We start from the raw sequence: 23,973 nt of genomic DNA, 5'->3' as shown, positions 1-23,973 counted from the left end.
TTTGTATTAGAAAACGTAACAGAGAGAACGATATACTAACTTCTTTCCATGAATAGAGTATAGTGGTTAGCTGTATTCATCATCATCATCATCAGCCTGTGGACGTCCACTGTTGGACATAGGCCTTCCCTAAAGAGCGCCACCACACCCGGTCCTCAGCCTTCCTCATCCAGCCACTTCCCGCCAGCCTCTTTATATCGTCGGTCCATCGTGCTGGAGGGCGTCGCACACTACGCTTGCTTAAAGGCGGTCTCCACTCAAGGACTTTCCGGCTCCAACAGCCATCGCCTCTACGACAGGCATGACCTGCCCACTGCCACTTCAGCTTGCTAATATTATGGGCTATGTCAGTGACCTTGGTTCTCCTGCGGATCTACTCATTTTGGATCTTATCCCTCAGGGAAACTCCTAACAGCTCGCGGAGCGACTTTGAATTTGTGAACAAGGCCGTTTGTCAGTGTCCACGTTTCAGCACCATAGGTGAGGACGGGAAGAACACTGACTTTCTGACACTGACGTTAAACTGACTTTCGTCTTCAGGCACTGAGGAATTGACGATGAGAAGACATAATAATATAGGTTAATTAGGACACGTGACTTACTTGTGGTATGTGAGCTGAAGAGATAGTACCTCCCTCAGGGCCGATAATGTGCACTTCTTGTCGTACTCGCGACACCACAGCCAAGTAGTGTGGGAAGTCGCAAGTGATGATACGTGTGACTCGCTCTCCAGCCTCGCCCAGGCTTTCGCCGCTGTTTCCGTGGTCTTGTCTTTCGCGGGTTAACGCTTCCTGGAAATAAAGACAATTGAAATTGAATCAGAGCCTCAATAGCTCAACGGGTAAAGGAGTGGACTGAAAACCGGAAGGTCGACAGTTCAAACCCCGCTCGTTGCACTATTGTCGTACCTACTCCTAGCACAAGCTTGACGCTTAGTTGGAGAGGAAAGGGGAATATTAGTCATTTAACATGGCTAACATTCTTTTAAAAAAATGGTAAAGGGCTTAAAACTAATCGGGCTTACGTCGTCGACTAATCGGACGGCAGTAGCTCCGTGAAAAACTTGTAGCCTGTCAATTTGGTTTAGAATAATACTTAAAGCTTAGGAGAAGCTGTGGTAGCTTAGTGGTTAGGACGTCCGCCTTCCAATCGGAGGTCGGGGGTTCGATCCCGGGCACGCACCTCTAACTTGTCGGAGTTATGTGCGTTTTTAAGTAATTAAAATATCACTTGCTTTAACGGTGAAGGAAAACATCGTGAAGTGTGTGAAGTCTGCCAATCCGCACTTGGCCAGCGTGGTAGACTATGGCCAAAACTCTGAGAGGAGACCCGTGCTCTGTAATGAGCCGGCGATGGGTTGATCATGATGATGATGATGAAAACTTAGACCATAATTGAAATGCCGAGAACATGCTAGGGTGAAAGAACATTTTATTTTAATTTATTGACTAGAACTTCAATCAAGAGTGAATAAGCATCTTCTAGGCAAGCGCGCTCCATCTTAGGCTGCATCATCACTTACCACCAGGTCTGATTGCAGCCAAGCGCTAGTTCATAAAAAAAAACATCAAACCTGCTGGCAAGTGATGATGCAGCCTAAGATAAAGCAAGCTAGCCTAAAAGATGCCTATTCATTCGACTTAAAGGACATATTAAAAGTGGAGTGGGAAACTGATACCGGAAAGGAAATTAAGAGAGAAGCAATAGACGGAGGAATTTACTTGTATCATGGGGTTGTCATTGTTGTGCAGGTAGTGGTCCTGCCAGGTCTCGCCCGTGTCGGAGCGCAGTATGACGATCTCTCGCTCGGGGCACGACGCTGTGAAGATTGGCACCTCGATGATTACGGGCCTGGAGAAACATTACCAAATATCTTTAGCATTTGCAATAGGGATGATGAATACAAGTCAAATCAGCGACATTTTGTTTTAGAATTATCGAAAATACGGATATAAAAAATATCTACGATATATTATTATGTCATAAGCTAACATACGAATAGTTCGTAAAACAAAAAGGAACGTATTTTCACGAACTCGGATCGGATGAGTGCGTGATCGCTCCTACGGCAATTACGCACTCATCCGATCTGAGTCCGTGAAATTATGTTCCGAAGTTGTCATTGAACTATTTGTATCGTAGCTTACAACATTTGACGTAGATATTTTTTATATCCGTATATTCACGGATTCGAGTCGGATGAGTGCGTGATAGCTCTTACAATGTTGTCTGCTATTGTCGCACGGTATTTGTACAGAACAAATACCGTGCGACAATAGCAATCACCTTTGATTAGCTCAGTGTTTCGTATTCACTGAAATGCTCAGTTGCAGCAAGAATATCACAAATTCTGTCAATCAGCACGATCGTGGTTGCTTGTGGCTACAGCATACCTATACAAGGTTCGTTTAAGTGGGATGGTTGAAGTTAAACATTTGTCACAAAATCTACTTTCTACAAAATTGAACGACACAAAGATTTGTGATTGAAATTAAGTTATATTTACCCTAAAAATTTGGCTCCCTGTGGTTGCAATTCCAGCAGTCTTGATGCCAGGGCTTCGCCTTCCATAAGCGGGGGAGGCGCCGCCACGGGGGCTCTTCGTGTGGCCGCTCTGTTGACAACACAAAGTGGATTCTACTCATTATTTTATCCGCACACACGATAAAGTTAATCATTTAATTATACTAATATACGTTTTTATAATGAGCTTCCAGAAGATATATTGAAGATGTTTCTCAACAAGATCAAAGTTTTCATACAACGTAAACTTATTGAAAAATCCTATTACAATGTAAAGGATTATTTAAATGATAAGAACGCTTGGGAATGATTTGCTTAGAACTAGAACTTGGAGTTGAGTCGCTTGCTATTAGAACTAGCACAAAGAGTTTTTTTAACTTTTTTTAAGAGTAATCTTGGCAAAGCCGACGAGGACGACAGACACATGTGTTCGATATAATTTGCATTGTCTAGTCTGATTCAGTACCCAATTCACTAACAAAAAACATTATATCATCGGCCAAAAATAAACAAACACACAAAAGCTTGTAAAATTGGCCATGAAGTAACGCCCGAAAATCTGTTTCATTTTTAAAAATATCGAGATCGCTTATTCGGCAATCGGTTCGGAATAAGATGACGCACAAAGCCTACATGCAATGTAAATATTATACCTAGTTTAATACCTACATTTAATGTAAATATGTTCACTCGACCTATATGTTTGCGGTCATCAATATTTTTAATTTTTAAACATCATCTCAGAGGCCAGCCAAGGACATTAATATGATCTTTGAATATATTTCCCTAATCGTTTCTCGATTTTGATTTTTATCACTGTTTTTAACATAAACGGAAGTGGTAGTCTTAACATAAAAAATGTGAGTTTACAATTTCATTAGTTATTAATATCGTCTATATTGAGTTGATGTTGAGCTTCGTTGGTTTATTTAGTACTTACTAGCTTATGCTCGCGACTTCGTCCACGTGGACAGCACAAATTTCATCCCCTTATGGATTAAATTTTTAAAAATCCTATCTTAGCGGATGCCTACGTCATAATACCTATCTGAATGCCAAATTTCAGCCCGATCCGTCCAATAGTTTGAGCTGTGCGTTGTTAGATCAGTCAGTCAGTCACCTTTTCCTTTTATATATTTAGGTTTACGGTTACTGTAAGGGTTAGAATCTGAAAGTTCCCACCCGTTGCACTATTGTCTTACCTTTACTCCTAGTATTATATTATATTTAGTTGGAAAGGAACGTGGAATATCTAATTAATCTATCTAAATCTCTATATATAAAAATGAATCACTGAATGTGATGCTGATCGCGAATCTCGAGAACAGCTGAACCGATTTAGCTAATTCTTAAGTACGGGGATGGTTCTTACGGAGAGAAAATTTTTGTACCTACTGTTAGGCGGTACGAAGTTCGTCGGGGCAGGTAGTATCATATTATAATTTTCTTTTTAATTTACAACTGGGATATAGCTTGGACTTTATGGTCAAGCAACGGCAATAGTTTTTCAATAGAAATCTGTCAAAAAACGCCACGATAGATGCATATTTTTAACCGACTTTCCTAAAAGAAGAGGGGTCTCAATTCGGTGCGTTTTTAGCAAAACACCCGTGAAATAGCTCTCCTTTATTAATGGAAGTCTGATTTATGAATCATCCCCTCAATTCAGTGGGTGGATTAGACATTGAGTTATTGGCTATTGTTTCAACTTTTATGAATGACCAAATTGCTTTATCGCGTGACATAGTTCTATATTCGATCTATTCAGGCGAAATAGCCTAATTTTGAGCTACTAAACGAAACGCTAATGTTCTGGTTATTACTTATTAGCTGAAGCACGCAACTTTTCATAGAATGGACTAAGGGTGAGATCTATAATAGAGCGTATTCTGACTTTGCTTAGACTTAAGACAGAGTTAAAACAAGACAGATGTATATTTCTCACATAAATCTGTCTCGTTTTAACTCGATCTTAAGTCTGAGCAAAGTCAAAGTACGCTCTATAGATCTCAGCCTAAGTATTAGGGGAATTGGGACAAAAGCAACTATAGAATCACTAGAGATTGGGAGAAAGGCATGTCGATTTACATTTGTTTTCTCAATGACACTGCTATCTTACTTGAAAGTAGTGAGGCCCTAGGCTGAAATTTACAGAGTAGGTATAGAGCATATGTTTTTAAAGAATATTAGCCATGTTAATCACTATTATATTCTCCTTCCCCCTCAAACTAAGCGCAAAGCTTGTGTTAGGAGTAAGTACGACAATAGTGCAACGGGCGGGGTTTGAACCGTCGACCTTTCGGTTTTCAGTCCACTCCTGTACCCGTTGAGCTATTGAGGCTCTATTTGTAATCAGTACCCATATTATAAATGTACTGCAAATGTTCATGGCGGTTCACTTAACATCATTTGACCCGCCTGCTGGTTTGCTCGCCATTTTTATTAAAAAAAAAGATTTGTCCTTGAAGGACCTAAAATGTGAGCCATTTTCGATGGTGGTACAAATACATAAGTACTTGTTTTAATGACCTTGGCACTGATATTTGTTACCCTCCATATTTTCCCAATGATTTATATCGCTTCTGACTGTAAATTTTGTTGTAGGCTAATAAAGCAGTGAGAATTAAAGCGCTGTGGCAACGTCCCAAAAACAGAGGACGTTTGTGTTTATGACTCAGTTTGCACAGTCTGAGAGTTTTGTTTATTGTTGGGCTATTACGAATCGTATTATTTCACTCCCGCAGACGCGGCAGAAAGTAATGTACATCGGCCTTAAGAATGACATTTCGGCTTTGTAGAGCGTTGTCTCTGTCACTCATACCTATATGACGTTTTGTCGGTCTAACGACAGAGACAATGCTCTACAAATCTGCTTTCTCCGTCTAAAGGTCGCTGTACATTACTTTCTGCCGCGTACTGTAATATTATTATTTCCGTACGAGAACCAGAGTACCCGACATAGCTCAACGGGTTGCGAAGCTGAAGTGGCAATGGGCAGGGCAAAAAGTTCGAAAAACCGGTAGGCGTTGGGGTTCCAAGATGCTAGAATGGCGACCTCGCAAAGCGCAGCGCTGGAAAACGCTCCACTAGGTGGACAAACGACATCAAACGAGTTGCAAGGTACAGCAGAATTTAGGCGGCGCAACACCATGGCGTGTTGAAGTCCATACAAAAGACCTATGCCCAGTAGTGGGCGTCTATCGGTTGATAATGATGATGAAGACGTAATTTTTTTTAAATATAAAGTGTGAAAATGGGCTAAGACTTACCGGCATGTGACTCTGGTGGGAGCTGCGCAGGCAGCGGGAGGGACGATGATTCGCACTCCGCCGCGCCGCTTCGCTTTCATCGCGCCACCTCGAGCGTCCACCACGAACGACACCAGGAATCTGTGGCCAAATTAATTGGGTTAGTTAAGGTAAATTAAGTCTGAAGAATCCCGAGATCTGTTCTTACGCTAAATTAACTTTATTGACCAACTCGTAACGCTTAACTGGGACGATTTCTGTGGCAAGTGCGGCGCGCGGTGCGGTGACTCCTGCTCACGACGCGCTACCCCAGACACCACCTCAGTTAAGGTCTACCAACCTAACGTAATGACCTTTTCTTTCCTTTGGAAGGTTTTAGTTAGAGCTATTTTTAAATATCCCGTCATTTTCTCGCAACGGTCGCGTCGTAAAATTTTAAGTTCTTAAAAAAGTTTTGTCCAGCAAATCAGAAATAGAAATAGAAATAGTTTTTATTTGCCAGAATGTGGTACAATTTGGTCTTAAATCTATTTTGAGCCCTTGAAATTCAACCAATAACTTGGTGTGCAACTTATTATAGTAACTACATTATCATAGAATAATAAAGTGTGAAAATTAACAATCAATAATCTACTTAACTTATTTATATTTAAATTTATCTATCTAGAAAGTACCTAATGTTAACAATATGAATTCAAGAATGGAAAACCCTGCGGAAAGTCTTTTCAGTATCATGGCAACAGTTGTGCAACTCACCCGATGTCGAGCGGCTGTCGCTCGATGGTGGCGACGCGGCTGTCGTTGTTGCTGGGCCAGAGGTGTCCATCTGTGACGCTGTCCTCCAGCGGCCGCGCCCGGTTCAACGTGCCCGCTTCACTGTTCATGTAACGGTACTGTTGCTGCTGTTGGATTGGACACTCCACTTCTCCTGAAAAATAGATCCGAAAATTGCCTTGTGCACCAAAGTAGTTTAGTTTTAATAACAAAACATAGTATTACAATCTTTCCATCGATCAAAGAAGTTGTATCGTAAAACTGAGCTTCCAGAGCTATCAAAATTATCTAGCAAAAGTAGGCAACCATGGACAGCTTCGTAGAATCGTATTAAATTTCATAGCCAACTTCATTAATGATAGAACGTTGTGCCAACTTTTCTCATCAAAGGCAAAGTCACACAATTAACTCTATGGTAAATATACTCTCCCATTACCGTGCAGTAGGTACGCGTGGCGTATATGACACAGGAATGTAGAAATCCTTACAGGAGATCTATTTTTAATTATTATATTACAAGTTAGCCCTTGTCTGCAATCTCATCTGGCGATAAGTGATGATGCAGTCTAAGATGGAAGCGGGCTAACTTGTTAGGGGGCTATGTCAGTTTTTATTAAACCCATACCCCTTATCGGTTTCTACAATATTACACGGCATCGCACCGAAACGCTAGATCGCTTGGCGGCACGGCTTTGCCAGTAGGGTGATAGCTATCAGATCAGACCAGACCAGTGACAATTTAGAATTTATCAATTCCCTCTGCCGGGTATCGAACTCGGGACCTCCCACTTATAAGACAGTACTCACCACTGCGCCGGGGAGGTCGAAGCTTTTATCTTGTATGCCCAGCATTAGAACTCCATCGAATGCATCGAGGCAACAAGGTCATGCAATGTGAGGTCAACTTACCGCCTTCGTCCTCGGAGTCGCTCATGAATGTGTCCTGCATGAGCTCAGGCGCCGCGACCCTGTATTTGCCTTCTAAGCCACCTGTAACAATAAAACAAAATAACTGTCAATAAAAACAACATAATGACTTCAATTTTCGATATCGATCCTGGCAAGGATCCAATCCGAATTGCGCTATAAGGCTTAGAGTATTTATTATATTGAGGAGAGACTTTTTTCGGATTGTGTCACACATGACAACTCTCCTGGCCCGATACTTGGGCTTGTTAGCTCAAAATGCTCAAGTGATGGAAGCGCCAGGTACCCACCTTAAGACAAATGTGGCACAGCTTTTAAAGAACCGTTTTTTTTTTTTCTTGTACTTTTAGAAAGATCACTAAGTCTTAAGTCCTGACTAGAATTTCATTAATTAGAAACTTTAATATTATATTTTCTCAATATACTCAATAATATTTTGAAAAATGGAAAAATTGATTTTTCACTATGCAAATTGGCAAAATAATCCTAGAAATTGTGCAGTTATAAAATATACTCTAAAAATTAAATTAAAAACTAAAATACTTAGCACTTCGAAAAAATAGGATACGTTCGATTTGAAAATTGATTTGCAAATACGGGTTGATGCCATTTCTTATCAGAAGCGAGCAATGTGTGCTTTGTTGTTCCAGATAATTATTGATGCAATCGAACAGTTACAACACGTGCAGATTGGTTTTTATTGCACTGATTGATGTAGATTATTTTCTCATACCAATAATGTGTAATGTTTGGTTTATACCTGTGCAGGTACATAATCAATTCTTAGGACACGGCTATGAATATAGAAAAAAAAAAACCGCCCAAGTGCGAGTCAGACTCGCGCACTAAGGGTTGCGTACTACAATCGTATTTTATCGACATTTTGCACAATAAATCAAAAACTATTATGCCTAAAAAGAAATAAAAATCTGTTTTAGAATGTACAAGTAAACCCCTTTCATATGATACCCCACTTGGTATAGTAATCTTACTTTGAAAGTTAAAAATAGCAATATTTGTTCATGAACACATTTTAATTTTATTTCTTGTGATGTAACCACAAATTCACGGTTTTCAGATTTTCCCCTCATGTCTGCTATAAGACCTACCTACCTGCTAAATGTCATGATTCTAGGTCAACGGGAAGTACCCTATAAGTTTCTTGACAGACAGACAAACAGACAGACAAACAACAAAGTGATCCTATAAGGTTCCTTTTTCCTTTTGAGGTATTTGACCCTAAAAACAGCAAATTGCTGATTTTGCTTCTGCAATAGCTCAGCTATGTATATTGATAAACTATCTAGTTCCTTTTGAGCTAGTAAAAGAAACCTTTAGAAGGTACCAAGACCCGTCACTACAATCGTCAGTAGAAAGTCTACAAACTAGCGACGTAAGGAAGTCCCTATAATTGAAGGAGCAACGCATGCATGCGTGGCATGCATAAACAATCGAAATTCATACTCGATTATAAATAGTAAGAGATGCTGATATAAAGTAGGCATTTAGCTGTCTCTTTTTGATGTCTCATGAAAGAATAAATGAATAAGAATTTTCCGTACGAAAATATGGAATTTTCATCATGAAATTGGGAAATTTTGAGTTGAGAATTGGCGCCGATTCTGTTGTCTTTCTTTAAACTAAATTTGGAGTATCTGCATCCTATTCTTTTTAATATTGCTAAAACAGGATGGAACATGAATTTTACATTTAAAGACCGTAAATTTTAGCGGTACGAATTTAAACAATACGCTCGCGACTGGCAGCTAAAGTCACTATGTTTGACAGCTCTAAATTAAATTTTAAACTGTCAAACTGTGTCTGTCCTTTTCATATTATTATATTGGTACGAAGAGGATGCAAATGCTCTAAAATTTAGTTGTGCTCAAAATCAGTACCATTGTTAATCTTCTTATATTTGTAACGTATTTATAAATTTTTATATACTTAGGCAAGGTAGCACCTGTACCTTACATAGATAGGGACTACCTAATTCTATCGTAGGTAGGTAGGTAAGTACCTTCAATACCTACTGAAAATACGAAATACCATCAAAACGCGTCAAAACGTACGGCATTTACTACAATGGTTGCTGTCCGATGTGCGAAGAGACTAATTAGCAATACATAGTGAAAATAGTATACAAAACATGTGTTGTCTCACAAGGTGACATAGTGTAGTGGTATAAATATATTCTGCTAATTCACAGAACTATAACGTAGGATGTACCGCTAAACGTGGAAGACTTGGACAATTGCCCATACAAAATTCATTGACAAAATTATATTTTCTCAAACTGAAACATTTTCTATATTAGGAATATTTGTTCCTTTTTGAGTTATTCCTACTATATTATTTTACTTTCCGCGGTACTCAGAGTCGCTAGTCGTTACTTAAGATCGAATTAAAACGAGACAGATTTATGTGAGAGATATAGCTCTGTCTCGTTTTAACTAAACTTAAGTAACGATTAAGCGACTGTGAGTACGGCAGTTAGTGTTTACTTGTAAATGGCCATTACATTTAGTAAGTAACAAGTATGATTTTTTCAAAATTATTCTCTTTAATAATGAATTCTAGCCGACGAAATTCTTGACGACCTCCCTGGCGCAGTGGTGAGCGCTGTGGTCTTAATAGTGGGAGGTCCCGGGTTCGATTCCAGGCAGGGGTTTGGAATTTTATAATTTCTAAATTTCTGGTCTGGTCTGGTGGGAGGCTTCGGCCGTGGATAGTTACCACCCTACGCGCAAAGCCGTGCCGCCAAGCGATTTAGCGTTCCGGTACGATGCCGTGTAGAAACCAAAGGGGTATGGGTTTAATAAAAACTGCCATACCCCTTCCAGGTTAGCCCGCTATCATCTTAGACTGCATCATCACTTACCACCAGGTGAGATTGCAGTCAAGGGCTAACTTGTATCTGAATAAAAAAATAAAAAAAGCCACATAAACTACCGCTATACAAAATATCACGTCATTTTATTACTACAGTCCAAGACCCTATTGCTTATAACGCACAATTCCTAGAGGATCGACTCTCGGACTCCCTAATTGGAGGCCGAAGTCTTAACCACTACGCTATCACCGCCTACCGTATCTATTCCTAATCAGAATTCTGTAACTCTTCACAATTGCGTGGACCTATTACCTACTTTGATTACTCATACAAATCCAAGGTCATGTTGTATTTAATGACAATTTTTATAACTATCATGCTGTTGTGTACAACAAGCAAAAAACTTAAATCTCGACTAACATAGGTATTATTTTTGAAACCAAGACGTAATTAAATCAATGTATGACTAACACAATCGCACGATCCGCAACAAAAAAACAGTCAAGTGCGAGTTAGACTCGCCTATCAAGTGTTCCGTAGCTTGCAAAGGAAGGATGTGCAAATAAACAGGAACATACACCTAGGCTAAATAATAAACATAATAGGTTTAATCAATCTACCGTCTCAAAAATAAATCCCTTTTATTTGGACCGCTGTGATATGTAATTATATACTGTATAAAGGTTTATTGCTGATTTTTGAAAACTTTAAGGACGGCATTTCAGTCATTTTTCAGTTTTTTTTTCATAACAAATGAAGTTTTTTTATATTTTATCAGACTAAAATTTCGACCCTCTTCATTTCGGCTCCTTTTGCAATAATTGTTATAACGTTGTATGTAATTTCAATGTAATAATCTGTACCTAAGAATATTCTATGTTTGATTTCTATAATTTCCAATAAAGTTGGGCAAGCGTTGTCTAAAACTATACCTTTAGTCGCATTAGTGCGTAGTTGCTGAAATAAGTAAGTGTAACAAACAGACTTAGTCGCACCATAATTTGGGTTTCTTTTTATTTTGATACGTAACCCTAAAAATGCTTCAATAGGTATTTTCATATCATACGTCTTACATAAGAGCGTGAGGTCAGCGCGTGGGAGTCGCAATTGACTTGCCACAATTAACTTCACGCCATACCCTGACTTATGACTGGAGTCAATTGTGTGGTGAAATCTTTGGAATACCTTCGTGGGGTTACTGGGTCGATTTTATTACGGCCATGTTATTTCGATCTTCGTAACAAGATAAAGCTGTAAACTAAAACCAGACTACGATCGTCTTAATAAACGCTGAAATATTTTAGTAAAACTGAGTTTCTATCGCTTGGTATATTTTAATAGTATTTATATACTAGCTGCCCCGGCGAACTTCGTAGCGCCTAACGGTAGATTCTTTTTCAGGCATATTTTTTTTCTCTTATACTTTTTCTAATGGCAAGATTATCTATACATGCATGTATATTTACGACGCAATTGCACCTAAGCCTAAGTGTTGCACCCGTGTTCGTTTTTATGAATCAGACCTAAGAATAGATTGCTCTTAGAACATACTTACCTACACATTTTATTTCTATTAATATTTTAAATCATGCATGCCAATGATTGATGACTTTTAAAAGCGTATTAGAGAAAACTTGTACAAGCAGATAAATGTTGTAAGTGTGTATCTATAAATCGGCCTTCTTTGAATTCATTATTGTGAATAAGTACAAGATTTTGAAGCTAGCAATTCATCGCGACTTCTTTCGCAAACGGGATTTTTAAAATCCGTAAATCTATGCGAACCAACTCGAAGAAGCAAGTTTAGAGTCAACAGTCGGTTTTACTTAGATTCCTTTAAAAATCCATACTTGTAACAAACCACCGTCCGCGCGCCCGCCGAATGCTTTCCCACTCGCACACTACTAACTGCACTGTTCTACAAACACGTCATCGAGTAGCCGCCTACGCAAGAAGCGGGGATCCGCGAGTATAAAAGAGCGCGCCCGCCAGTCCGAAGATCATTCCGAGCTTAGCGGCCGGTCTTAGAGCGATAGCCACGCAGTCCTCTAAGACCGGTATGGTTAAGGAGTGCGGTAGCTACCTGCAGCCCACTCTGACAACCAGTTGAGGTTACGAACGCGATAGCCACGCAGTCCGTTCTTCCACCTCCAGCTTAGGATCCGATTTTGTCGTGTACGTTTATTTGTTAACTATTATGTAAGGGAAGAATATAGATTTACTACTCATCCTCGAGTTTTACTTTTACCGCCCCTTATAATTGGCGCCCAACGTGGGGCCCAATGAAAACAACACCCCTTATAATTGGCGCCCAACGTAAATACTATAAAGAAGAAGATCGTTTGAATATGGAAGCAAATATGCTGTAGGAGCAGCTTTAATGCAGGGGGAGGATGCAAATGATCATCCTCCCGAATATGCAAGTCGATCATTTACGTCAGCAAAATTTCCACTTCGCCAAGACGGACCATGTGTAATTATGGAAAAACACGGAAGTTCCAACGCACATTGTACCCATTCAACGACGAGGACATCCAAGGAAAATTCAAGATGTTCCTGGTGCTCTTACGGGACGTTACCGAGCACCAGAGGGGGAGACTGTAACAAACCACCGTCCGCGCGCCCGCCGAATGCTTTCCCACTCGCACACTACTAACTGCACTGTTCTACAAACACGTCATCGAGTAGCCGCCTACGCAAGAAGCGGGGATCCGCGAGTATAAAAGAGCGCGCCCGCCAGTCCGAAGATCATTCCGAGCTTAGCGGCCGGTCTTAGAGCGATAGCCACGCAGTCCTCTAAGACCGGTATGGTTAAGGAGTGCGGTAGCTACCTGCAGCCCACTCTGACAACCAGTTGAGGTTACGAACGCGATAGCCACGCAGTCCGTTCTTCCACCTCCAGCTTAGGATCCGATTTTGTCGTGTACGTTTATTTGTTAACTATTATGTAAGGGAAGAATATAGATTTACTACTCATCCTCGAGTTTTACTTTTACCGCCCCTTATATACTTATTTACTTATATCTTATAGTACGTAGGCATCTGCTAAGAAAGGATTTTTGAAAATTCAACTCCTAAGGGGGTGAAATAGGGTTTTGAAATTTTTTTGTCCACGCGGACGAAGTCGCGAGCATAAGCTAGTAATATTATAAATGCGAAAGTGTGTCTGACTGTCTGTCTGTCTGTCTGCTAGCCTTTCACGGCCCATCCGTTCAACCGATTTTGACGAAATTTGGAACAGATATAGCTTGCATCCCGGGGAAGGACATTTTTATCCCGGAAAATCAAAGAATTCCCACGGGAATTTTAAAAACCTATATCCACGCGGACGAAGTCGCGGGCATTATCTAGTTGATAATAAACGTGAAATTTACGTTCAGTCATATAGTTCACGATAGTAGATTTTTTCATATTTGATTTGAATGATTTGATGATTTAATTAAAATCATTTCTACGATTAGTTGTCTCGACTTTTCTCAAAATTCTTTTCGACTTATTATTTCAGCTTACTTATATTAATCTTAGTTAAGTAACTGTACGCATTAAAATGCACCGCGAGCAAGCAAGGCTTCATCAGGTGACCTCACAGACAGATGATGTCAACACGGCGCTCCTACTAGCAACACATAATATCTGCCCACCAGTGGCGTGCAGATCATAGAGGCATCAAGGCACTGCTTACCCTAGTCGAAATAGCTCAAGGCTGATTTCTCAATGACCTGCCATTAAATAGGGACCTGCCTAAGTAATGCCTACCATAGCTTCGGACCCTGTACACGCCACTGCTGCCCACTCCACAACGCTACCCACTTACCCTTATTACATGAGCTCAGGTCATTTTTACAACAATCAATTTCCTACTTGTTAAACTGATTTTAGTAGTAACTAGCTTGTGCTCGCGACTTCGTCCGCGTGGACTACACAAATTTCAAACCCCTATTTCACCCCCTTAGGGATTGAATTTCAAAAATCCTTTCTTAGCGGATGCTTACGTCATAATAGCTATCTGCATGCCAAATTTCAGCCCGATCCGACCAGTAGTTTGAGCTGTGCGTTGATAGATCAGTCAGTCAGTCAATACTTTTATATATTTAGATTTCAGATCGTCGAGTATAAATAACATATACCCCAAAGTGCGTGAAAACACATCGAATAGAATAAACTTTATCATAAAGAGCAAATAAATCTGTTTAAAAGTTCTTTGCTGAAACTGAACTGCCCATTCTAGTGCCCATGTTATGTGGAAAACTCTGCACAGTATTGCAAGTTGCAGCGTAGACGCTCCGTTTTACCCAGCATAGTTTAACTGAACAAGTAAACCTAACCTCTGACTAGGATGGATCTTCAAGGAGTCAATTAAAAAAACAACAACAAAAAACAAATATTTTTGTCCAATCCATATCCATTATTCCATACTACGAGCACCTAGTAGTATAATGAATTATTTTAAACTGTGTTTGTCTTTCTGCCACCTTCTCAGGGCCCAGTCGATAAATCGATTTTGACAGATGCAGAGATAGCTTGCATCATCATAGGTACTGTTAGGCTAAGTACTTTTTGTCACGGAAAATGAAAGATTTTCCATGGGATTTTTAAAAACCTCATCATCTAGTTGGGCAATCATTTAAAAATACCCAATGATGAAGAAAAATCCTTATATATAATAATAAATATTATAAACATATATTATTAATTTATTATATATAATAATAAGTTAATAATATATGCCATGAGCTAAAAAAATGTTAGCCTTACAAAGGCTTAACATTCTAATAATATTTCAAACCAATCTTTGAAATGAAGTCCGCTAAGTGTTCAGTGCTAAGCAGATATGTAATTGTAATAAGTAGATATGTACTGATATGTTTTGTATTTGTTATTCTAAAATAATAATATTATGTCAACACACGAGTTAATGGAAAATAATTAGCGTTGTAGAATACAAATTAATGTTCAACATGTTTATACCTTGGACATTAACAAAGTAAAGTCTTCTACGTCTTAAATTAAGAAGAAAATTAGTACTTCCATACGTATATATAACCTATTTTTTATGTATATACCTACGAGATCCGCATAGAGTCGATCTATATATCTCTCTGTAAACCAAATGTAATTTTTTTTATCAATCATGATTCATGATATATGAACATACCGCGAATGGCATGCCTACTTAGTTTAATTTAGACAAAAAAATCAAATAAGCCATTAAAATAACTTCTACCTCAGAAAACTCAGAACGAAAGTGTGTTTTTTTGTTAGTTTGACCTTTTTAGTCACGCAGCAACAGAGCAACCGATCGACAACGTGATTTTTGCATGGAAACCTACGGTTAAAGACCTGATATAGGCTACTTTTATTCCGGTACATTAAATAGTTTCCACTGGATTTTTATAATCCTAAATCCACGCAGACGTAATCGCGGCCAATCATCTAATAAAACCCTAAATCCCTATCCCTACTAATATTATAAATGCGAAAGTGTGTGTCTGTCTGTCTGTCTGCTAGCCTTTCACGAGCCATCCGTTCAACTGATTTTGACGAATTTTGGTACAGCGATAGCTTGAATCCCGGGGAAGGACATAGGCTACTGTTTATCCCGGAAAACCAAAGAGTTCCCACGGGATTTTTAAAAACCTAAATCCATGCGAACGAAGTCGTGGGCATCATCTAGTTCTACAATAATGATAAGCGATAGATGAATGGTTTTAATGGCATTCATAGTGCTAAACGTTTAATTAATGTATCCTTTAACCCAAATAGCACCACAGTGTCTCCTTGGTTTTATTTCAGTGAATTATCATCCCGTACTACAATGTTACATGTAACTTTATCACTATTGACTCAACCAATTATGGTAATTAAAGTTTCATTAATCATTGTTGGTATAGTATTTTTTTTTCAGTCGCATGGAAGAAGACGTCGTAATGTGTGCAGGTAACTTTCAGGTAAATATTTACGACTTTATGACGTTTGTTTCTCGATTTGTCGATATATCTATTTAGTTTTTTATTTGTTTTTTTTTTAATATTAATATGTTGTAATAGTTGCATGGTTTGTTCTTACAAACTACGATTAACTACAGTATGTGGCAGAAAATAATGTACATCAACCTTTAGAAAGTGATAGCGGTTTTGTAGAGCATTGTCTCTGTCGTTGAGACCGACAAAACGTCAAACAGGTATGAGTGACCTACAAAGCCGAAATCTCACTCTAAAGGTTGATTTACAAAATTTTCTGTCGCGTACTGACATCAATATAGATTCCTTTTAAAGTGATAGTTACAACTACGAGGGTTTCGGGAAATCAAACTCAAATAGGAATTTCAAAAATAGGATCTTAGGTACATCATTAGCCACTGCTCTTTAGGTATTAGGGTTGCAGATATGAAAAAGACTAATGATTTATGAACTACGAGTATTTTCAAGATATAGATAATTAGTCTGTTTTGTCCACCATCTTGGAAGGAAAATGGCGAATAGTCGCTATATTTCATCAGAAAGTTAAAGAAAATCAGCTGCAGCTCATAATTATGTGTCAGTAGTCATGACATATGTATATGATTTTTTAGGAATTGTGCATGTCTTCTATACCGTTATGCTGCGTATAATTATGCTTCAATAGCTTAACGGTTAGAGGTGCGGACTGAAATCCGAAAGTTCGCCGATTCAAACCCCACCCGTTGCACTGTTGTCGTACCTACTCTTAGCACAAGCTTGACGCTTAGTTGGAGGGGAAAAGGGAATATTAGTCATCATTGGCTAATATTTAAAAAAAAAAAACAAAAAAAAACATCAATTTTACCATTTATATTGTGTCCATTAGTACGATGTGTAAATGTTTAATGGATCACATAACCTTAGCCTAAAAATAATTTTATTTGATTTAACACACGTTTAGTCTAAGTTCAAGTTATATTGAGGGCAATTTTGGTAACGATTGTCATCCGACCTCCACAATACATTAGGGTTAAATCATTTTAGGTTCAAATTATTGACTCACACGAGCAATCAAATGTACTACTATTTCCCAATTGATTGTATCGGTATTGGCCTACTGATTATAGGTAGGTACTTAAGTACATTTTTAAAGATTTTGGTTTTGATGTCCATTTTTACATATCATTTTAGCATATGCCTAGTCAAACGCACACGAAAAAAAACATATTGAATTTGAAATTCGAATCCGCCAAGAAAATGTGAACTAGAAGAAGTGAAAGACTCGAAATGCGAAGAATGTGAACCCCAAAAAGTAAAAATAATTTTTAAAGAATCATTTTCGGTCTTTTGCAAAGCTTAACTCAACATCGAACTAAATGGCATGCAGATGAGAAAGCCTTACCCAAACAAAGATTAGTATAGAAGAAAATCACAAGTAGACTAAATATATCTTAAGATTTGAATAGTAGGTACACTGCACTGATATCTACCTACGTCATAAAACTAAAACGAGGCAATTAAAAATAATACATAAAGCTTCGAGTAGAATACTGTGCATCATCCAAAACTAATATTGTAACGCAATAGGTAGGTATACAAGAACACAAAAATCAATTTTAAAATACGTGATTCCACTAATACATTTATTTGTCTCTCATGATTGCCAATTTACATTAAACAAACCCTGATATATGTAAATTTAATGGAAGAGTTCCAACGACTAATGCAAATATATACAATACTGTCATAATATGTATGTAACACTTTCTAAACATATTATGTATACATATAATTATAAAAAGGAAGACGGCTTGTCTAATCATTTACAACCAATTGAAAACTATAATATAGTAGGCGTATTAAATTAAATTGAATCAAGGATTTAATTAAAAACCTATCTAAGATTTCTCTTTATGTATCAGTAGTCAGTACTATGTGATTGCCTATAAGATTTAATGGGGCCTTTCATAACATCAGTATTCAGTAGAAGGTTTGCATAATAACCATGAAATGTATTGGTAAAAGTATCTGAAAGTGTATCAGGAAGTTCTTTGAATACTGAAGATCATTGTAAGAGGAGAAAATATCTAGAAAAGAAGAACTAGCAAAACAATTAAATCAAATAAATTATATCTATAGAACAAGCATGGGTAAAGTCGCAAGCATCCACTAGTAAAATAGAAACCAACGATATATGTTAGGAAAATAGCGTATAATAGTAAATTTACACTAAATATTTACACCATAAAACGCATCTGGCAGGTTGATTGACGTGCGCAGTGATTGCCATTGTCATCAACCACACCACACGAGATCTTATCAACATCTAATTGCCCTTGAATTACAAGCCACCGTGACGTTAAGCAGGGTTCCATTTACATAATAATATATCTATCTATAGTTTTTGTCAACATACTTTTGGAATGAATTGGATTGGTACAAGAACGTAACAAGTTGATACAAGATCCTGCTTTTAGAAGAGACGCATACGACTATGACCAGTCGTATTATAATAAAACACCCAGATATATTAATAATAAAGCTTCTGCACTTCTTATGTACAAATCCTGGATTAATGGCTTATCAATTAAAATATTTTATCAATGAAATCCTTAAGGATAAGGGAGACTCTAAAATACAAAGCCACCCGTCGCGTTTTCCAAACAAGTCATTTATATTGGTTTGTTTGTCATCTTAAAAATAAAAGACAATTCTTTTTTAGTAACATGACATAACTGCAGTGGTGACAATCTAAGCTCCTCCTAAAATTATGTGTTGAGTGACTGATTTGAGTAACATACATATTAAAATAAACATGTAATTTGTAAGAACTGCTTACATTGTACGGATCTACTAGGAACCTATTAATTCTATTCTTGCTTCTTGCGTGTTCTTAGATATACCTACTCGTAACTTAAATATTAGTAAATAAGCTTTCGTAAATCGCAAAGTGACCATAAAAAGGATACCTCAGGGATCTCCTTTAGAACCGCTTTTAATCAATCTATATGAAACGTCATCAACAGATCTTTGATGTTATAGAGTGAAATGTATTATATTTTTGACTGTAACACCTGCATTTTCATGGTTTGCGGAAATTCCAATGAATCAATGATAGGTTCAACATGTTTATATTCATTGTAAGTTTAATTTTTAAGTCATTAATATTAAAAATGTAGAATCATGTATGGTTTAGGATAGGACTCCAGCAAATAAACCTACGTGGTTTCAGCTGGAGTCAACAATTACGTGATTGTATTTTTTTGTGATTTTGAATTAAAAAATCTGTTAAATCGTGGTTAAATCAAATAAACCTATTAAGAAAAGCGTTTGCTATGACGTTCTACTTTTTTTGTATTGAATTGAATGAATTGAACTACTAAACTTGTATTGAATTGTATTGAACTACTAAATTGAGGAAGTCAATTTTTTATACAAAATATTAAAGAAGACGCTTTAATATAATGCCCTTCAAACTGTTTACTGAATATTTTAGGCAACTAAGATCCAATGAGGCGAGCAAATATGGTTAGAGTAGGCAATATCGTAAATGGTATGCTGAGGTCATTACTTTAGTACTTGCAACAGAATACAAGTGTAATTTATATAACAGTTTTATACGTCATGTAGATGTAAGTTTCTTCATTGAAAAGAAAAAAAAATTTGAAGGACAAAACGGCTAATCCATTGAAGTAATAAATGATCATAAAATGAGTAAAGTCGAGGTAAACAACTTTAATCAACTCTGAATAATCTGGCAATAAAAGTGTTTGACAATAAATTTAGTCTACTTTATATCACCACCGCATTCAAATGTTACAAAGTTTGACCACAAATCAGAAGGTACTTAAATCATAAGACCATGAAAACAACAAAAAAGGAATAAAAACAATGGCAATCGAAAATGGCAAAAAACATCAGATCAACTATAAACGAGGAAAAATTCCAAATTCGTTGATCATTATACCTATAGTCCGCTACAGGTCGAGATGGCAATCGGGGTATGAGGCGGGGAGACGCGGGCGCACACCAGCACGTTACCCGCGCTGGCCTGCACCGGGTTAGAACGGGGATTGCCTCCCCGATTGCCATCTCGACTAACCTTGTAAGAGAAATACCAGAGCTACAACATAATAGTAACAATATTTACATCATTTGTTACGCTTTGCCAAAAACAGCCATTAATGAAATTATCCACTCGACTCAGTTCACTACATGTTACGTGCCAAGGCCAAAGGCTGTGTTAAGTTGTGACTGCCCGTCCTTCTGGATAGTATGCTCAAATTCACTACTCATATTATAAATACGAAAGTGCCTCTGTCTGTCTGTCTGCTAGATTTTCACGGCCCAACAGTTTAACCGATATTGATGAAATTTAGAACAGAGCTAGCTTACAACCCGGGGATGGACATCCACGCAGATGTAGCCGCGGGCACCATCTAGTATAATTTAAAAGAGAAATTATTAGTAGTCTTTGCTACTGAACCACTATCAATACTACTGAACCAAAAGGTGGCAAAGAAAATTAATTGTTTGATCCAAAACAACGACATGGCTAGGTCAGGACATCACAGTCACTAATTACTTGTACAATTGCGATGATCCCAATAGGCAGTAGGCTAGGCCTTCCAGTTTTGTATAAGATGAAAGGTCACGACTTTTGCGTGGAAAATAAAACTCGTGACTTTTGGGGGAAAAAGTTCGCGTTTACAAATTCTATCTAGACAATGTCGAGTTCGTCCACCCCGCAGACTTCGCCCGTAACACACACGATTACCTCACACTGCCTATTTGTGTCTAGATAAAGCCCAATTTTCAGGATCTGTAACACCAACGCGCTAATGACTCTGTTTACAGATACAATAATCTCATTGTACAAGTATGTGTGTAGCTGTGTGATCTCATACCGGTAACGTGAATGCAAATTGACTTGGACTCGACATCCTCACTTTATATCTATACAGTAATGTTAAAGAAACTGTATATGCACAGTTGGTGCATATTTATTTTAAACTAGATGATGCCTGCGAATTCACCAGCGTGGACTTATTTTTTTTAAAAACTCCGAGGGATCCCTTTGATTTTCCGGGATAAAAAGTAGCCTATCTCTTTCGAGAAAATAGCATAACAGAGTGAACTATGACAACAAGTAGTTGGAACACAAACATCAATGTATTCACATTGAATTTTGTTTTCGTAAACGCAATATCAATTGTCAATTTATTGGACGGATGGAGGAATTGGAATATAATATGTTTACAAAATATCGTATTGTAATCATTGACTTATAATGATTGTAATGGTAACAAAATACTTGTAAATTAAAATCGGTATCAGAACAAATGCAATGCAATGCAAGATCTGGAACGAATATACGAAAGTGAATTTGGAGAAGTAATTGAAAACTCATTCGTGAATATTATAAAGAAGCTCAATTAAACAGTTTAGGAAGTTTCAGAAGATGTCATGACAGGTCACCGAAGTAGGCAAGGCGTACTCAGCGCTATGATGCTTTATTTTGAAAAGCGGCGATTTCTGTTGTTTCGCTGACAGCATGACAGGTTCACGGCCACCCATGTGTATCCATGTAGGTAACGATGATGTAAACCGAAACATTTGTACAGCCTTGACTCGCCTGCCTCTGAATTACGTGCATTGTTAGACGGCAATTTACATTTTCCTACGCTTCTTATTTACCCCAATTGAACCCATTGAGGGTATACTATTTCAGCACCAGACCAAGGTCTTGTGTTATGATAATTTATACTATCCAGATTCTTACTTGGTTTAGTGTTGAACCGTGAGGAAACCTGCCCTCCTGAGAGTTCTCCATAATGTTTTCGAAGGTGTGTGCGAAGTCTACATAATAATCTGGCCATAATCCGCACTTGGCCAGCGTGGATATTGGCATAAACGCTATCCTCATTCTATGAGGAGATCCGTGATCTGTACTGGACCGGCCATGGATTGAGATAACTAAATGGTATTAATATACCCATATTAATACCATAAATCCAATCTGCCTGTGCGTACTTGGTGTTCTATGGCCTAAACCCTTCTTATTCTGAAAGGTAACTCATCCTCAGTAGTGAGCCGGCGATGGTGATTGAGATTTGAGATGATGATCATAAATCCTGATATTCAGTTCACACATTTATAATTTTATACCTAATTATATAAATGCGAAAGTCTGTTCTTCTATTATACAATTTCACGGCTCAATCACTGAGGCGATAAAAATCCCGGAAAATTCCTTACCTCTAGGAAAAAAACGGCTTATTTTTTAGACCTTATAAATGGATTGGATACATCTTCTGACACTGAATGGTGACACAGGTGATACAATTACTAAACACAGTCAATCAGATTTCCTATTACTTAATTTCCGTCCTTTTACACTGACGCCAGGTAGGCAGGGCTACTATATCATATCAGTGAATATAAAAAACTTTATGTTTTTTCATGTTATAAAGATATTGATGCACGGTGTATTCCCGGCGTGGTCATTACGAAACCGAGTTGAGTTTTATTTAGGACATAAACATGGGATGTAGGTCGCCGTTGCTGAGAACTGACGTAGAATTGTTTTTGCAGACCACCATTAAAATGTATACCAGAATTCCATCCGATTCTAATGTAAACTGAACTAGATTGACAGAGGAATTCGTTTGAGAAGCGCTACTGTGGGTATGTCGCGTGACAAAATGCGGCTGATTAAAAAACACCATTAGATAATAACAATAATCTTTATAGACATAAGAAGAGAAACTGGCACACTAACACACGAACATACGAACATACAGCTCAAACCGCTCGGTCTAGAAATTGAGGTTTAGCAAGTTATCTTTAACGTTCACCACAATAAATTCAGAAAAGATTTTATACAATTCTAACAACACATGGAAGATTTCCCCTTTTCGAGTAGGACTATCCATTGGCGGAGAATTGATGGAAATTCGTTTTGTTTTTCAAATTTTTAGGGTTCCGTACCTCAAAAGTAAAAACCGAACCCTTATAGGATCACTTTGTTGTCTGTCTGTCTGTCTGTCTGTCAAGAAACCTACAGGGTATACTTTCCGTTGCCCTAGAATCATGAAATTTGGCAGGTAGGTGGGTCTTATAGCTGACTTTAGGGGAAAAATCTGAAAACCGTGAATTTAGGGTTTGATCACACAAAAAAAATTGTGGTCATAAACTAATAATTAGTATTTTCAATATTCGAAGTAAGATAACTATATTAAGTGGGGTATCATATGAAAGGGCTTTACTTGTGCATTCTAAAACAGATTTTTATTTATTTTTATGCATCATAGTTTTTGAGTTATCGTGCAAAATGACAAAAAAATACGACTGTAGTACGGAACCCTCAGTGTGTGAGCCTGACTCGCACTTGGCCGGTTTTTTTCACGTAGATAAGACGGGCTGATTTCGTTCTATAATAATATGATGGTTGATGTGATGATGAGGTATGTCATCGAGAATATTTCATTATTTCTTATTGGAAACCGAGACAAGACAGATTGTAATAAACATAACACATGCTCAGTCAATTCTGTTGTGAAACCATTATAATATGTTACATATCTTTATGAAACCATTATAATATGTTACACTTAATTTACAGCCACGATTCACGTGTAACATTGACCAATGGTACTAATTTGCTACCAGATGTACCAATTGACAGGTATGAAAATCAAACAGTCCTTTTTCGAAGCAAATGCCTTTT

The 23,973-nt window shown here is 37.8% G+C and overlaps 1 protein-coding gene across 4 annotated transcripts in view; it reads right to left on the bottom strand.

Moving 5' to 3' along the window:
* The window catches only part of LOC117993104 (ankyrin-3-like), a 183,123-nt gene that overhangs the window by 29,805 nt on the left and 129,345 nt on the right, over positions 1-23,973 (bottom strand). For all 4 annotated transcript variants that reach the window (XM_069506426.1, XM_069506425.1, XM_069506427.1 and 1 more), the window contains exons 18-23: positions 7,455-7,535; positions 6,528-6,699; positions 5,793-5,912; positions 2,507-2,614; positions 1,722-1,851; positions 603-791 (exon numbers count right to left, since the gene is read on the bottom strand). In XM_069506426.1, the coding sequence (XP_069362527.1) occupies positions 603-791; positions 1,722-1,851; positions 2,507-2,614; positions 5,793-5,912; positions 6,528-6,699; positions 7,455-7,535 (800 nt within the window). The remainder of the gene's footprint in view (positions 1-602; positions 792-1,721; positions 1,852-2,506; positions 2,615-5,792; positions 5,913-6,527; positions 6,700-7,454; positions 7,536-23,973) is intronic.

The sequence above is a fragment of the Maniola hyperantus genome, chromosome 23 (assembly GCF_902806685.2).
Source record: "Maniola hyperantus chromosome 23, iAphHyp1.2, whole genome shotgun sequence".
NCBI classification, from domain to species: Eukaryota; Metazoa; Arthropoda; class Insecta; order Lepidoptera; family Nymphalidae; genus Maniola; species Maniola hyperantus.
Note: the sequence above shows the minus strand (reverse complement) of the source record. Positions and strands in the feature narration are given on the sequence as shown.